At 56.2% G+C, this 14,978-nt stretch overlaps 1 protein-coding gene across 1 annotated transcript in view; it reads left to right on the forward strand.

Annotated features, from left to right (window-relative positions):
* The window catches only part of TRPV4 (transient receptor potential cation channel subfamily V member 4), a 37,737-nt gene that overhangs the window by 11,941 nt on the left and 10,818 nt on the right, over positions 1 to 14,978 (forward strand). Inside the window, exons 2-8 of the mRNA XM_045886440.3 lie at positions 2,407 to 2,823; positions 5,725 to 5,897; positions 9,942 to 10,094; positions 10,805 to 10,945; positions 11,506 to 11,804; positions 13,139 to 13,318; positions 14,577 to 14,735. Of these exons, the coding sequence (XP_045742396.1) occupies positions 2,438 to 2,823; positions 5,725 to 5,897; positions 9,942 to 10,094; positions 10,805 to 10,945; positions 11,506 to 11,804; positions 13,139 to 13,318; positions 14,577 to 14,735 (1,491 nt within the window). The 5' untranslated portion in view covers positions 2,407 to 2,437. The remainder of the gene's footprint in view (positions 1 to 2,406; positions 2,824 to 5,724; positions 5,898 to 9,941; positions 10,095 to 10,804; positions 10,946 to 11,505; positions 11,805 to 13,138; positions 13,319 to 14,576; positions 14,736 to 14,978) is intronic.

The following is a 14,978-nucleotide window of genomic DNA, read 5'->3' on the forward strand; positions in this document are numbered from 1 at the left end:
GCTGAGAGGAGATTTGAACCTGGGTTTGGCTGACTTTAGACCCCTTATCATGGAGCCCTCAGAAACCGTGGATGCCGTCTGGGTTGGGGTTCCTTAGGAGAGGGGGTACACGCATGTTGGGGGGTTGGGAGCTCTCCGAAGCCGGAGCTTTCCTCACTGGATGCTCTAGTGGGGAAAGGGGTATGGTAATTGGGAGGGTGTTGACAGCAGAGGCATGTCCCCCAATGCCTCCCCTCCCCTCACCCCTAGGTCCTCAATGAGGTGGACAGGGCTGTGCCCTGGGAAGTGTTATCTTCCCCCTTGATGCCTGCACCCCAATGGATACCTGTCCCTGCCTCAACATGCTCCCTATTCTTGCAGAACAAAGCCATCTGACATCTCCCAAGATCTCTAGGAGGAGGTGTGGTCACCCTGGTTTTACAAGGGGGGAAACTGAGGCCCAGAGACAGGAAGTGATTTGTCCAAGATCACACAGCTGCTGGTGTCCAGGGCCAAGATAGGAACCAAGTATATCTGATTTCAGCACTTGTGCTCCTAACCCTTCCTTCCTCCTTTGATTAGAATCATCGACAGCCCCCAATTTATTCCCAGGGTTGGCACGGGAAATGCCTGACCTCACTGAATTCTTCCTGCAAAGCTATGAAAAGCTGCTGCCTTTGTACCCATTTTATTTTATCTTATTTTATTTAAAGATTTTATTTGTTCATTTTTAGAGAGCAAGGGGAGGGGCAGAGGGAAAAGGGAGAGGGACAAGCAGACTGCCCTCTGAGCACAGAGCCCGACATGGGGCTTGATGTCATGACCCTGAGATTGTATCCTGAGCCGAAACCAAGAGCCAGATGCTTCGCCAACTGAGCCACCCAGGCGCCCCTGCACCCATTTTAAAGGGGAGGAACCTGAGGCTCAGGGAGCTAAAGTAACTTTCCCAAGGTCACACTGCATGTCACTAGCAGCTGAGCCTAGAACCCAGGCCTGAATAACTCCAGAGTCCAGGCTCTCCCTCCCCACTGGGTCCCAGAGAAGGGCGAGTCCCCAACAGGAGCGCTGACCCTCTGTAAGCCCCGCTGTACCCCCCAAGAGAGGCCTCTGGTGGTGCCCCTACCTCTCTGGCCTCAGCCTTCTCTCTTGGCAGTCACAAAACCAACAAGGCAGGAACCCGTGTTTATTTGCTCCACTGTTCATGTGTTGGTTTAGGAGAGGAAGAGCTAGAAAAGAGAGCTTTTCAGACATCTCCCTGCAGCCCGGGTGGGATGGTGAAAGTTCCAGGAAACTGGGCCTCAGTGCCCAGCCCCGCCCACCCAGCAGTGTGCCGCAGAGGGCCGAGGCCTGCCAGCCAGCCCGCGGGGACTTGCTCCTCCCCGTCCTTGCTCCTGGTTAACCGCTGGGCGCAGAGCTAGGGAGACCTGGGTGCAAGTCCAGCTCTTCTCCCTAGAAACTGTGTGGCTGCCCCTCGTAAAGCTCCAGTCTCTCCATCTGAGAAATGGGAACAGATCATACCTCTGTCCGTGTGGCACCCTTCTAGGTGATGGGACGCGGGAGTAAACGGGACAGAGGCATCCCCTGCCTCCTGGTGCTCACGGCCTGGGAATGAACTAGTCCCGTGGACAGATGGTCAGGGAGGGCTTCCTGGAGGAAGGGACAGTTAAGCGGGGAACACAGGTGGGTAGGAGTCAGCCAGACCAACAGGGGAGGGAAGGGACCAGCAGCACTCGGCCTTAGGGAGCTGAGGTTTTGTACTGTGGCAAGTCAGCTATAGGTTTAGGAACTCAGTTTCCTCCTTCTCAAAAGGGGAGTCATAAGGATGGTGCTAGGAGAGCTGGAGGAACGCTGGCTCACACAGTGGGTTCATGCCTGTTCTCTGAGCACCTGCTGGGCCCGGAGCCTGCGTTTAACGGTTATGTTTTAGTCAGTGCTTCCCTTGCGCCAGGGGCTGCACTGACCACGGGGATGCATGCTCTCCGCTTGGACGCCCCCATTTTACAGGTGAGAAAACTGAGGCTGTGAAATCAGCTTGCCCAATGCCACGCGGTTGCTGAGTGTGGAGCCCAGATTTGAACCCTGCTCTGTGGGGCTCCGAAGCTGGCCGGGTTGGGCAGGAGTAAGCCCCAGGCTCCAGGTTTGGGGTCCCAGGGGTGACTCTGAGGCCCTTCCTCCTCCAGCTAATGCCCAGGGTGGTTGGACCTGAGGCACATTTGCACTTCCAGGTCCCTAAAAGAGGTGCCTGTCGCAGCCCTCGCCCGGGGCTGGCAGCCAACCACATCTGGGAGTGGTCACCGCGCACCCCTGTCATTATAATGGTGGCTTTGAAGCGCTGGCCGCAGTGCTGTTTGCCCACGTGGGAGGGGGCTTCCTGGACCCCCCACTGCCGGCCAGGCTCCGCCCGACGCCCCTCCCGTTCCCTTGCAGGCCGAGCAGCGCAGACGGGTCCCGGGCCGGCATGGCGGATCCCAACGAAGGCCCCCACACAGGGCCTGGGGAGGTGGCCGAGAGCCCCGGGGATGAGAGCGGCACCCCCAGCGGCGAGGCCTTCCCCCTCTCTTCGCTGGCCAACCTGTTTGAGGGGGAGGATGGTTCCCCTTCCCCCTCCCTGGCTGACACGGGTCGCCCTGCCGGCCCCGGTGACGGGCGACCAAACCTGCGCATGAAGTTCCAGGGTGCCTTCCGCAAGGGGGTGCCCAACCCCATCGACCTCCTGGAGTCCACCCTGTATGAGTCCTCGGTGGTGCCTGGACCCAAGAAGGCACCCATGGACTCGCTCTTTGACTATGGCACCTATCGTCACCACCCCAGTGACAACAAGCGGTGGAGGAAGAAGGTCATCGAGTGAGTATTGCTGGCCGCCTGGCCAATGGTCTCCTCTGTGTCCAATCCATCCACCCATCTGTCCATCCGTTCGCCTGTCTGTTCACCCACCTGTCCACTTTTCCATATACCTTTCTGTTCACCCATCTATCCATCCATCCACCGTCCATCCATCCACCATCTACCCATTCATTCATCCAGCCACCCGTCTTTCCACTTGCTCATCCACTTGTCCAATCCATCCGTCCACCATCCACTCATTCACATATCTCTCTACCCTTCTGTCCTCCTCGATCGCTCCAACCATCCACCCACAAAAACCCCTACGGACCCCTCTCAGTCCTCTGTGTGTATCTGGAGGACAGTCTTGAGGTTGGGAGACGGCCCTCTGTTGCCTGATCCTTGCCTGTCCTTGACGATCACAGACTCGTTTACGCCCTTGGATGAAGCCCTTGCTTGGTCAGGAGCTATCTCCTTTCTTTATTCACTGAGTCACTGATGCATGTAGTGCGTGTTTCTCAAGCACCCCCCCAAGTGCCAAGCAGTGCGGTTGGCCCCGTGGCTCTGGGGGTAAGCCACACCAGATCCCGCTCCGACTGAGTTTAGACCCTGAGTAGCCTTCACTGGCACCTTCATTTTGGAGGGTGAGCCAAGTACTAAGCAAGTAAATAGACACGTGAACATACAGTTTGGGTTGGGGGAGGTGGTGAGGCAGAGAGAAGAGCTGATACAGGAAAGGTAGTCCGGGAGGGCTTGGAGGAGCCAGCATTTCAGCCCAACACTAAGGGATGAGAAGGAGTGGCCACACGGGGTGAGGAAGGTGTTCCAGTGGAGGGACGTGCAAGTACCAGGGCCCGAGGCTGGAAGGGCTGGGCATGCCCAGGGAACGAGGCCTTGTGGTCATCCACACGCTGCTGGACAATGTGCTTCCCATCTGCTCAGAGGACAGCAAAGCGCCCCAAGTGTCCCCATTCCTTCCAGGTCCTGCTGGAAGCTGATGGGCTCCATGCTCCCTTTCCCCTCCCTCAAAACCCCTCCTTCAAACCCTCACTGCACCCCTACCCCAGTCCAGGGCTAATAGGCTGTGGCCATGAGTGGCTGAGGTCTTCAGAGACCCCGAACACCACCTAAGGAGGTATGGGGGGTGAGGGTGTTCTTTTCATTTCGTTTTTTGGCTCCAAGTTCATGATTCAGGAGCAGATAAAATGGGGGCTGCCCAGGTGCTCTCATTGGGGTTGTCGTAGTCTGCGCCCCGTCCTCAGGAGGGCGCCTCTTCCCCTGGCACCCCACCGCTGGAGGCCCTGCCCCAAGTGGGGAGTGTGGGGCCTGGGGCCGAGGAGGGAAGGAGAGCAGCTGTCCACGTCCCCTGGCCTGCTACCGGTTCTCCCTGCCCCTGCCACCCCTCCTGACTCAGTCTCCCCTCCCTCCCACCCAACGCTGTCACTGTTCCCCCTCGGCTCCCCTCCGCTCTCCTCTGCTCCCTCCCTGTCTCCGTTTCTGTCTTTCTCTGCTCTACCCTCCGTCTAACAGGTTCTTCCTGTGCTCCATATGCACCAGCGCTGGGTGGGTGGGGACATAACAGAGAGGATTCTAGCTGCTCCTGGCTATTTGTCTCTTAAAACCTAGCACACAGTAGATGCCCAAGTGGTGTTTGTCCAATGACCAAGGGAATATCCATTTTCTTCCTTCCTTTGTCTCTCAGATTCCCCAGTCCCAGCCTCTGTGCGTCGAGTCCTTTCTCCATCTGCCTCTGTAACATTTCTGCCCCCTGCACAGGCTCCAGACGTACAGTGGATGCTAAATAAGAGCCTCAATGTCAGCTAACGTGTGCTGTGTCCACTGTGTGGGGGGCCCTGAACCCAGAACCTGTGTGCATGGCCTCGTTTGTCTCAAATGTTTGTTGAATGAATAAATCAGTGAGTGAATGACTGAATAAATGAATGAGTTGCTTTATCTTTTAGTCCAGCATTCCTCCTTTCTTTTCTCACTCTCTTTGTCTCTTTTAGTCTCTGGCTTAGTAAGTACTCAGTAACTGACAAATGGAAGGGTGTATGGGTGGATGGAGGGGGTGGATGGCAGGTGGTGGATGTCTGGTTGGATAAGTGGGTAGATGGATGGATGGATGGATGGATGGGTGGATGGGTGGGTGTGTGGATGGGTGGGTGGATGGATGGATGGACAGATGGATGGATAGACAGATGGATGGACGGATGGGTGGATGGATGGATGGTAGATGGGTGGATGGGTGAGTGGATGGATGGATGGGTGGATAGATGGGTGGGTGGTTGGATGGATGGGTGGATGGATGGATGGATGGACAGATGGATGGATGGATGGGTGGATGGATGGGTTGATGGGTGGGTAGGTGGGGGCATGGATGGGTTGATGGACAGATGGATGGATGGGTCGATAGGTGGATGGATGGGTAGATGGGTGGATGGGTGGATGGGTGGATAGGTGGGGGGATGATTGGGTGGATGGGTGGATGGGTGGATGGATGGGTGGATGGGTGGATGGGTGGATGGATGGGTGGATGGGTGGGTTGGTAGGTGGGTGGATGGATGGGTGGATGGGTGGATGGATGGGTGGATGGGTGGGTGGATGGGCCAGTGGTAGATGGGTAGCTGGGTAGGTGGATGGATAGGTGAGTGGGTGTGTGGATGCGTGGGTGGATGGCTAGGCAAGCTTGTCTTTCTTTTTGTCTATTTGTTTCTATCCAACATACAGTAGGTACTAGGTAGAGTTTGTTGGGATAAAATATTCCTTTGTTTCTCCAGCTCTCCCTCCCCTCTCCGTCTGGTCCCTCCTTAGGGCTCCAGCTCCCTTCACCTCCCTGCCACAACCCCTGGGCCCCTCAGGCCAGAGATGGGGGGGGGGGAGGGGGATGAGCCCTCCCATCACCCTGCCTTCCCCCACTTCCAGGAAGCAGCCGCAGAGTCCCAAAGCTCCTGCACCCCAGCCACCCCCCATCCTTAAAGTCTTCAACCGGCCTATCCTCTTTGACATCGTGTCCCGGGGCTCTACTACCGACCTGGATGGACTGCTTCCCTTCTTGCTGACCCAAAAGAAGCGGCTGACTGACGAGGAGTTCCGGGGTGAGCCACTTAGGCGGGGATAGTGGGCGGGTCAGCCGGGGGGGAGGGAGGCCTGGCATTGGGGGCCCCCTTTCCTCTCAGCATCGTCCCCTGAGTCGGTGGGCTGTGTCGGCCACGAAGAACACTGGATAGGGAGTCTGGTCCTGTGTGTCCTTTGCCATATTACTTAACCCCTCTGGGCTTTTGCTACCATCATTCATTCATTCATTCATTCTTTCAGCCTTTATTTATGGAAAGGTCAGTGTTGTAGGTAAGGAGACTCCACTCACATGGGTTCAAATCCCACCTCTACCACTTAAGGGATGTATGGCCTCCTTGAGGCCCAATTTTCCCACCTGTCAACTAAGGAATAATAATAGCATAGTCCTGGCAGGGTATTCCTGCTTCTGCTCCCGGGCTCTGCCCCACCCCCACACAGCTCTCGGCTCCCCTCCCTAGGCTGAAGCCCAAGTCACCACCGCCCCGACTTCTCCCAGCCCAGAGAGCTCACCCCCCAGCCTTGTCTGGCCTCCAACCTGCACCTCAGAGCATGAGCTTCCTCCGCTGCCCCAGGCCTTCCCTGCAAATTGGCAGACTTGGCCTCTGAGCCCCTTGACCCAAGTCAGTCACCTGCTATGTGCCAGGTACCAGGGTTAGGAGCCATAATTAACTGGCCAAACGACCCCACAAATCAACATAAAATGTTAAGAACTGCAGCACCTGTTACAGAGGAGAGCCTGTCTCGAGAAGGCCGGCGGCAGTCTACCGCTCGGGGCTGACGAAGCTTCGGGGAGGTCGGGGGTGGGAGGGGTGTTTTTGAGACTTCAAGTATTTCAGCCAAATTCAGTGCTAAAGCAGGGGGACCTGGCCAGCGGTACATTTTTCACGTGTACCTTTACCAACCAGATCCTTTGAACACCAACACGATACAGTGCAGTGTCGTGACTGTCAGAAGAGAATTCCTGGATTTAGCAAAAATATTCCTTCATGGTGTGCAGCCAGGACGGTGTGGCTTGTTGGCGGCACGAGCTTAGAGTTGTGGCCCCTCGGGGCTCCTCCCTGCCCTCGGAGCGTCTCAGTGACTACGGGAGCCATTTCATTTGGAGGTGACCCACATTCAAGCCCTTGGCCAAACGGCCCCTCCTGACCCCCAAGGGCAGTCGGCACAGATGGGGACAAGCGTGGGGTAGAGCGAACCCCTCCCCTGTGTCTTCAGCTCCGGGCTGGGCTTCCAAGGCTCCAGCTTCTCCCGGGTTTACGACCGACCGAGTCAGGGGCTTTTCGCCTAGGCCAGGAGCCCCCAGGCGAGCGTATCCGTGTGCATGAGCAGAGGCGGCGGGCTGGGGGTGGGGGTCCCTGAAACTGCAGAGAATAGTGCATATTATTGGGGGATTAACCAAGAGACCCATAAGGCTAAGTAAGCTGTAGGGCTGCTCGCTTGCTCTGGCCCCTTCTAAGGTCCTGCAACTAATTTTGAATTCATAATTGCATATTTGATCTCATAAACAGTACCCCGAAATCGTATAAGTCTGAGGCCCCTGAAAAACCTGGATCCACCCCTGCGTGTTGTTAGCCAGAGGCTCATGAGCTCATCTGATTCTCAGGGGAGTCTGTGACCACCACCCCTCAAAGTTTGACACCCTCCAATTTGGCATTCATTTAGGGCGCTCCCGTGGGCAGAGCCACTTCGCCACCTGGTGGCCGAGTCCTGGAACTGCGTGTCCCTCCCCGGTTCTGGGAAGATGCTGCTCTCGGCATTTCATCCCAGGACCCAGGCTGGCAGCCTCCCACCCCGCTACAGCCTGGGTCTGGGGGTGTGGAAGTCCAAATTCAAGGTCTGGTTCCACACCCCGCACAAGCCACTTTGGGTTATCTGTGGTTTGGAATTACCTGTGGTGACCAGCTCATCAGGTGCTGTGCTGGGCATGGGGTGAGCAACGGTGAATGAAGCAGACACAACCCTGTCCTCAAGTTGCTCGCAGTTTCCTGGGTGAGATCAACATTCATCAAGCAATCACAGAAATAAAAACAGTTATAAACTGTAATGTGTGCCAACAAGTGGCTGTGCTGGAGGATTTGATCTAGTCAGGAAAATCTGGGAGAGCTTCCTGGAAGAGGTGACACGAGCTGAATCGGAATGAGTTGCAGTTAACCAGTTAAAAGAAAAGGAGGAAGGACCGGGAGGAGGGTGAAGGGACAGCATGTGCAAAGGCCCTGTGACTCACTGTAATAGCGTACTCTGCGGTCACCACTCCAGCTGCTATGTGGATTGAAGGAAACCCAGAGAGACTGGTGGAAACCAGGCAGGTGTCTTGGGCCAGGGTGGTGGCAGTGGAGATGGGGAGTATTGGAGGGATTGAATAGGACATGCTGGTGGGAGAGGGATGTGGGGAAGAAGAGAGGCCAAGGCCAAGGGTGACACAAAGGTTTCTGGCTGGAGGGGGACACCATCCTCTGAGGAGGGGACATATGCGGGCTGGGAGTGGGCTTTGGGAGGGAGCACAGAGAGTTGCAAGCTGCCTGAATTAGGAAATGGACTGACACCTCCTCGAGGCTAGAGCCGAGTGTGGGTGTGTCTGGAGAGAATCTCCAGGGCCCTTGGCCGGCATTCGGGGCACCCTCACCCCGCACTTACGCAGATGAGGAACTGGAGTCCGCTTTTCCTTCAATTCAAGGTACAGCTCCTGGGTGACTCTGGGCTGGGCGCCAGGGGTACAGCAGGAAGCGGCTCGTTGGGGACCAGGCTTGTCCAAGAGACCTCAGTCCTGGGGGCACCGGGACTGGAATTCAGGTCTCTGTGAGTCTTTCTTGTTCTGCCCACTGACTCCTGGCATCTAGCGAGAAATTCCTAAAGCACCTCTTGTGGAATAATAACCGCAACAGAATATTTACTGAGGACTTTTACCTGCCTGGCGCTGGGCTCATCAACAAACATCTATTAGCTCTTCGATTTCCTCTGTGGCCTCAATTTAGCGAGAAAGGAAACTAAGGCAGAGGAAGGGTCACACAGGAATCGGGAGTAAGGCCAGGATTCGAACCCCAAGGTGCCTGGCTCCAGAGCAGGCGTCTCCACTCACACCTGCGTCTCCCACCTGCCTCTCCTGTTCCTGATCCCATTCCTGCTCTGCCGTTCCTGAGCCCCCAGCATGGTTTTGCCCTGTGCCTGATTCACAGGGGCGTTCTCTTTCTGTTGACTCGTACTTTTTTTTTTTTTTAAGATGTATTTAATTATTTGAGGGGGGTAGGGGGGAGGGGTAGGGGCAGAGGGAGGGAGAGAATCTCAAGCAGACTCCCTGCTGAGTGCGGGGCTCGACCTCAGGACCCTGAGATCATGACCTGAGCCCAAACCAGAGTCAAACGCTGAACCGACTGAGCCATCCAGCCGCCCCTCATTGACTCGTTCTTTTAAAATATAAATCAAGTCGTGTAACCATAAAAATTAATATAAGGGAAAGAAAATTGCACAGGGATCTTAGCGAGCATCCGTGGGAGCGTTAAGGACCCGTTTGTGCCACACGGAGACTGGCTTCATGAGAGAGATCTGACATCGAGATGAATAGGCTCATGGCGGGCCTTCAGTGTCATTCCTGCTGCATCTGTGGGGCCCCCAAAGCCCTCTCCCACCCCTCCTAAGGTAATTTTACTGGTGTAAATGCTTCATGGGAAGGAGATCCTCTGTTCGAGTAGATGGCAAACGCTGCCTGCTGTGTCTGACTTCTAGAGCTTCCCAGTCACCATTAGCATATTAAAGGCTCTGACAAGTCCTGTAATAAATGAATAAATATGGTTGGCTTTGTTTAACCCAGGCTTCCCCACCATTTATTTGATTTTTTAAATTCCCTCCAAATTATGCTTTGGTCAATCCCAATCTCTGTAGGCTGTGGCTTCCCCACAGTTTGAAGAACTGCCCCCTGAGTTTGTTGGACCCCCTCAGCACCATGGGGGCAGGTAGGGAATGGGCTCAGAGGGGAGGTGTGACATGGCCCCAGGGCCCTGTCCCCTGCTGCCCAGTGGTTCCACACCATGGGTTGAACGCCCCTCATCCTGTATGTGTGTCCCCCCCAGAGCCGTCCACGGGGAAGACCTGCCTGCCCAAGGCCCTGCTGAATCTGAGCAATGGACGCAATGACACCATCCCTGTGCTCCTGGACATCGCTGAGCGGACGGGCAACATGCGGGAGTTCATCAACTCGCCCTTCCGGGACATCTACTACCGAGGTGGGGCCCCACGCCGGGGCAGGGGTGACGCAGGGTGGCGGTGGGGCGCTGTCCTTGCTCGTCTGACCCCCATGCCACCCCAAGAGCTTCCACCTACGCCCCAGGTGCTGGCACACATCCAGGGACTGATCGTTGAATGACTCCCCCTTCCAATGGTTCTAATGATCCGTGAACTTGGCATTAGGGACCTGAGATGCCATGGCTCCGGATACTCTAAGGCTCTATGATGATAGTCATATGGGCCAACAGTGCTAAGAGACAAGCATATCACCAGCCCCACCTCCCCGGGTCTAAATTCTGAGATTCTATGACTCAGACTTGACCTTTCCGATTCCCAGATATGAAGATTCAAAGTCTGTGAATTTTATACTTGAGTCCAAAATTCTGTGGGGCCACGATGCCTTTGTCTCCTCCTGGATTAAAGCCTCCTGTGAGTCGGACAGGTTCCCACACTTGGGATCTGACATGTGGGATCTCCTCTGAATCTGCATCCTGCCTGCACGAGGCAGCTCGTCAGGCCCTGGTGCAGCAGAGATCCCACACCTGGGCGGTGTCTGGAGCTCCGTTGCTGCCCTTGGGAGGAGCCGGCCAAGGCCTGGGGCTGCAGCCCCCACCTGACTTCCACACTCCGCAGCCCCCCAGCCCCTGCCCTCAAGCCTGGTCCAGCCTCTGCCCCCCGCCCCCGTGACAGTCCCTCACCCCCTCCCCAGGTCAGACCGCCCTGCACATCGCCATCGAGCGGCGCTGCAAACACTACGTGGAGCTCCTGGTGGCCCAAGGAGCTGATGTCCATGCCCAGGCCCGGGGGCGCTTCTTCCAGCCCAAGGACGAGGGAGGCTACTTCTACTTCGGTGAGGAGAGGACGGTGGGGGCTGGGGGGACGTGGTGGTGTCCACAGCCCCGGCCCCTCCCCAGATACCTAGAGCTCTGCTCGCATGTTGGTGTTGGTCCCCGAGGTCTTGCTTATGAGGAGTAGAGCATCACCTGGCCTCCTGGAGCCTCAACTTTCCCATCTGTACCGTGGGGATCGTGAGAGCCCCCGGGGCTGTGATGGGTGGTCAGCCTCTGGTGCACCCGGCACCTTGTCATGCTCGTCCTTTAGTCCCACTGAAGCTGGGGCCAGGGGTCTGATTGCAGAGCCCCCCCCCCCCATCACCACCATGTCCCAGCTGAACTTCGCCCCTGCTTAAAGGCACACGTTATTTGAAGTTCAGGGACGAAGTCCCTCAAAGAATCCCTCACGGCCTCCACATCGCAAGGCCACACCCCACCTCTGGCACGTCACCCACAGAAATGTGTGGACTGCGTCCGGCATCCCCGGGTCTGTCCCCTGAACATCCGCGGGCAGAGCCCCTCCCCAACCCGGGCGCCCCCCTTCACTGGCCTCCCCCTGCCTCCCCCTGGCCTGCAGGCGAGCTGCCCCTGTCGCTGGCGGCCTGCACCAACCAGCCCCACATCGTCAACTACCTGACGGAGAACCCGCACAAGAAGGCCGACATGCGGCGGCAGGATTCCCGCGGCAACACGGTGCTGCACGCGCTGGTGGCCATCGCCGACAACACCCGCGAGAACACCAAGTTCGTCACCAAGATGTACGACCTCCTGCTGCTCAAGTGTGCCCGCCTCTTCCCCGGCAGCAACCTGGAGGCCGTGCTCAACAACGACGGGCTCTCGCCCCTCATGATGGCGGCCAAGACGGGCAAGATTGGGGTGCGTGCAGGCTGGGGGGGCACGGCCAGCCCGCCCCCCCACTCTTGCCCCTCCGCGCGCACACACACACTGGAGGGGCGACTGCTAGCATTCATTATTATTAATATGCACACCACCTCCTATCATGCCAACCACATTGTCCTGCCCCAAGAACCTTCTCTGGCTCCCTATGGTCCAGCCAGGCTACTCAACTTCATCCCAGAGCCTCTGTCCTCATCCCATGCCACCGGATGATCATGCCCCGCTCCCGCCAGCTAGGACAAGCCACTGATAGAAATCCAAGTCCCAGGGCCCCACTCCTGTATACTCCCCTATAATCCACTATCAGGGTCCTAGCTTAGCCCCTAACCTGCCGAGCAGCCCTGCTCAGGTTCTCTCCATCCCTGACCTCGAACCCTGAGAGACCAGTGGCACCCCCTGCCACTGTGACAACCCCAAAAGTCTCCAGACGTTGCGGGATTATCCCCTGGGGGCCACCATGGCCCTGATTGAGAACCAAGCTTGCAGTGCTCCCGAGTCAGGAGTACTTGGGTCCAAAGCCTGGCTCAGCCGCTTCCCAGTGTGTGACTGCAGGCATCTCCCCTCGCCCCTCTGTGCCTCAGTGTCCTCGACAGCAAAATGGGGATGAAAACAGCACCCTGTGGTACCACGTGACAACTAGATAGGGTGATCCACGTCAAGCTCTTTAATGAAGGCCCTGGGATGGGTAGTATGTGCTCAGTAAATGGCAGGGATTATTATTGTTCTATTAAAAACATAGCAAAAGCTACTAAAATCGCAATTTATGAAAGAGTCTTGAGATAATGGAAAAAGCCCGGGTTTAAAATTTGGCTTTGTGCCCTACTAACCTGTGTGGCTTTGGGCAATGCCCACCCCCTCTCTGTTCCTCAGTATCCCCTGGGGGTAAGCTGCAGATAGAGGCATCAGGAAGGACTGGATCTAACACTTATTCCTAGATTTAACATGTTAATAAGATCGATTCACTGTTGTTTTAATTACATAAAAAAGATACTCATTCCGATTCCGATTTTTGAGCCTGGCCTGGCCTGGTTCAGTCCGGCTTCAGCTGATTGTGTGGCCCTAGGGAGCACCCTTCTTTTCCCTGAGCCTCTCTTTGCTCCTCTGAAAACCAAGACAGTAAGAGCAAGAACAAGATGATGTGAGCACACAGGGCATGTTCCGTAAATATTTCCTCCCCGCTGCATCCTGCTCTCTTGGGAGGTTGCCCCGAGATGGGCTGTGATGGGCCCCTGGGGTCCCTCTGATGTGAGGGGCCGAGCATTGGTGTCCCTCCCCAGGGCCCCCTGACCCTCCCTTTTCCCGCTGCCGTGCAGGTCTTTCAACATATCATCCGCCGGGAGGTGACACACGAGGATACGAGACACCTGTCCCGCAAGTTCAAGGACTGGGCCTACGGGCCGGTGTATTCCTCGCTGTATGACCTCTCCTCCCTGGACACGTGTGGGGAAGAGGCCTCTGTGCTGGAAATCCTGGTGTATAATAGCAAGATCGAGGTGAGCGCTAGGGCAGGAGACAGAGCCTAGGGAAGGATGGGGGTGACTGAGAGCAGGGAAAGGACCCTGGCACCGGGAGGGGCTCTGCAACTTTTACATGCTGTGTGACTCAGGACAAGTGACCCAACCTCTCTGAGTCCCAGTTTCCTCTTTTGCACAATGGGGATAAGGATAGTTCATGTCCCGTAGGGTTGTTGGGAGGACCAAGTGAGTTCCTTTGAGAACAGTCTGGCACCGAATAAACATTCTATGTCAGCTATTATCATTAGTAGTCGTTAGATGAAGTTTTGAAAGCTCCTTTTTTCACTGAGCAGTATTTCGCGAACATCGTTCTGCACCATTAAATATTCTTCTGCAATATCATCGCTGCGAGTAAATGTACCACATTCTAATTAACCATTCCTCTATTCTTGGTCATTTGGGTTCGTTTCTGCCTTTAACTATCAGGAATAACACTGCAATGGCATCTCTGTGGCTACATTGTTGCACAAATCCATGTTTATGAGGAAACTCAAGTCATTAACGGGACAGGATGCTGTACAAATGGGGCAGAAGATGCTGGGGACGGGGTGTAGGTCTCCCTTCCCTCCCCGGCTCCGTGAGCTCGGACAGATGCCTTCCCTTGCTGGAGCTCACTTCCCTCATCTTTGAAATTAGTGACTAACTTGATTTAGGTCAGCGGTGGTGGGAGGTTTAGCATCTCTGGTGCAAGCTTTGATTGATTGGTAGTGTCCGCCCGGGGATCTGTATAGAGAACTGTTGTGCGGGGCTCAATTATTGATGGCTTCCCTCCCCCTCAAAGCCCCGGGGGAGAGTCGGAGAATTATGGTGAATCCAGTGTCTATCATCCTGGGGCTAAATTTCCCCATCCTCCTTCCTGACTCAGAACTTCTGAGGTTGAAGCCCAGGGATTTATATATTTTGATAAGCTACCTGGGTGATTTTGCCACCAGCAGCTTGGTACCTACCATCCGCAGGTTGGAGTGTGGGGACCATGAGAATAGCTTTCCAGCTCTGGGTCCTCTGAGTCCAGAATAGCCTGGAAAGGTCAGTCGGGGCAGAATTGGGCAGAGCCTCGAATCCTGAGCCCAGGAGTGTGGGGGTGATTCGGAATCCCCATCCAGTTCCCCGTGGATCCTTGAGTGTCGCTGAAGAGTGGGTTAGGAGGAGAAGGTGCTCTCGGGGCAGAGGGTGGGGGCTGGCGTGTTGCAGTCGGCCTGCCTGGATCCCATGTGGCCCCTGCTCGGGTCTCCCACAGAACCGCCACGAGATGCTGGCCGTGGAACCCATCAATGAGCTGCTGCGGGACAAGTGGCGCAAGTTTGGTGCTGTGTCCTTCTACATTAATGTGGTCTCCTATCTGTGCGCCATGGTCATCTTTACCCTCACCGCCTACTACCAGCCGCTGGAGGGCACCGTGAGTGGCCGGGAGCTGGACAGGAGCCGGGGCACAGCTGGGTCCTCCTCTGGGGGTGTCCCCTGTGGGAGGGACTGGAGAGAACTTAGGAACGGGATGGGGAGGTGTCCCCCTCCCCCCCCGCAGCACCTAGGGGGGAAGAGAGTGAAGGAAGAGGATCCACAGGATCCAGATGTTTGGGGCGCATTGGGGATCATCTGGATCCGGGGCCGGATGTTGGAGGGGCTGGGTGAGGACCTGCGT

Source organism: Mirounga angustirostris, unplaced genomic scaffold (genome assembly GCF_029215605.1).
Source record: "Mirounga angustirostris isolate CCGP_5_RB_7025 unplaced genomic scaffold, mMirAng1.0.hap1 SCAF_14, whole genome shotgun sequence".
In the NCBI taxonomy this organism is placed as follows: domain Eukaryota; kingdom Metazoa; phylum Chordata; class Mammalia; order Carnivora; family Phocidae; genus Mirounga; species Mirounga angustirostris.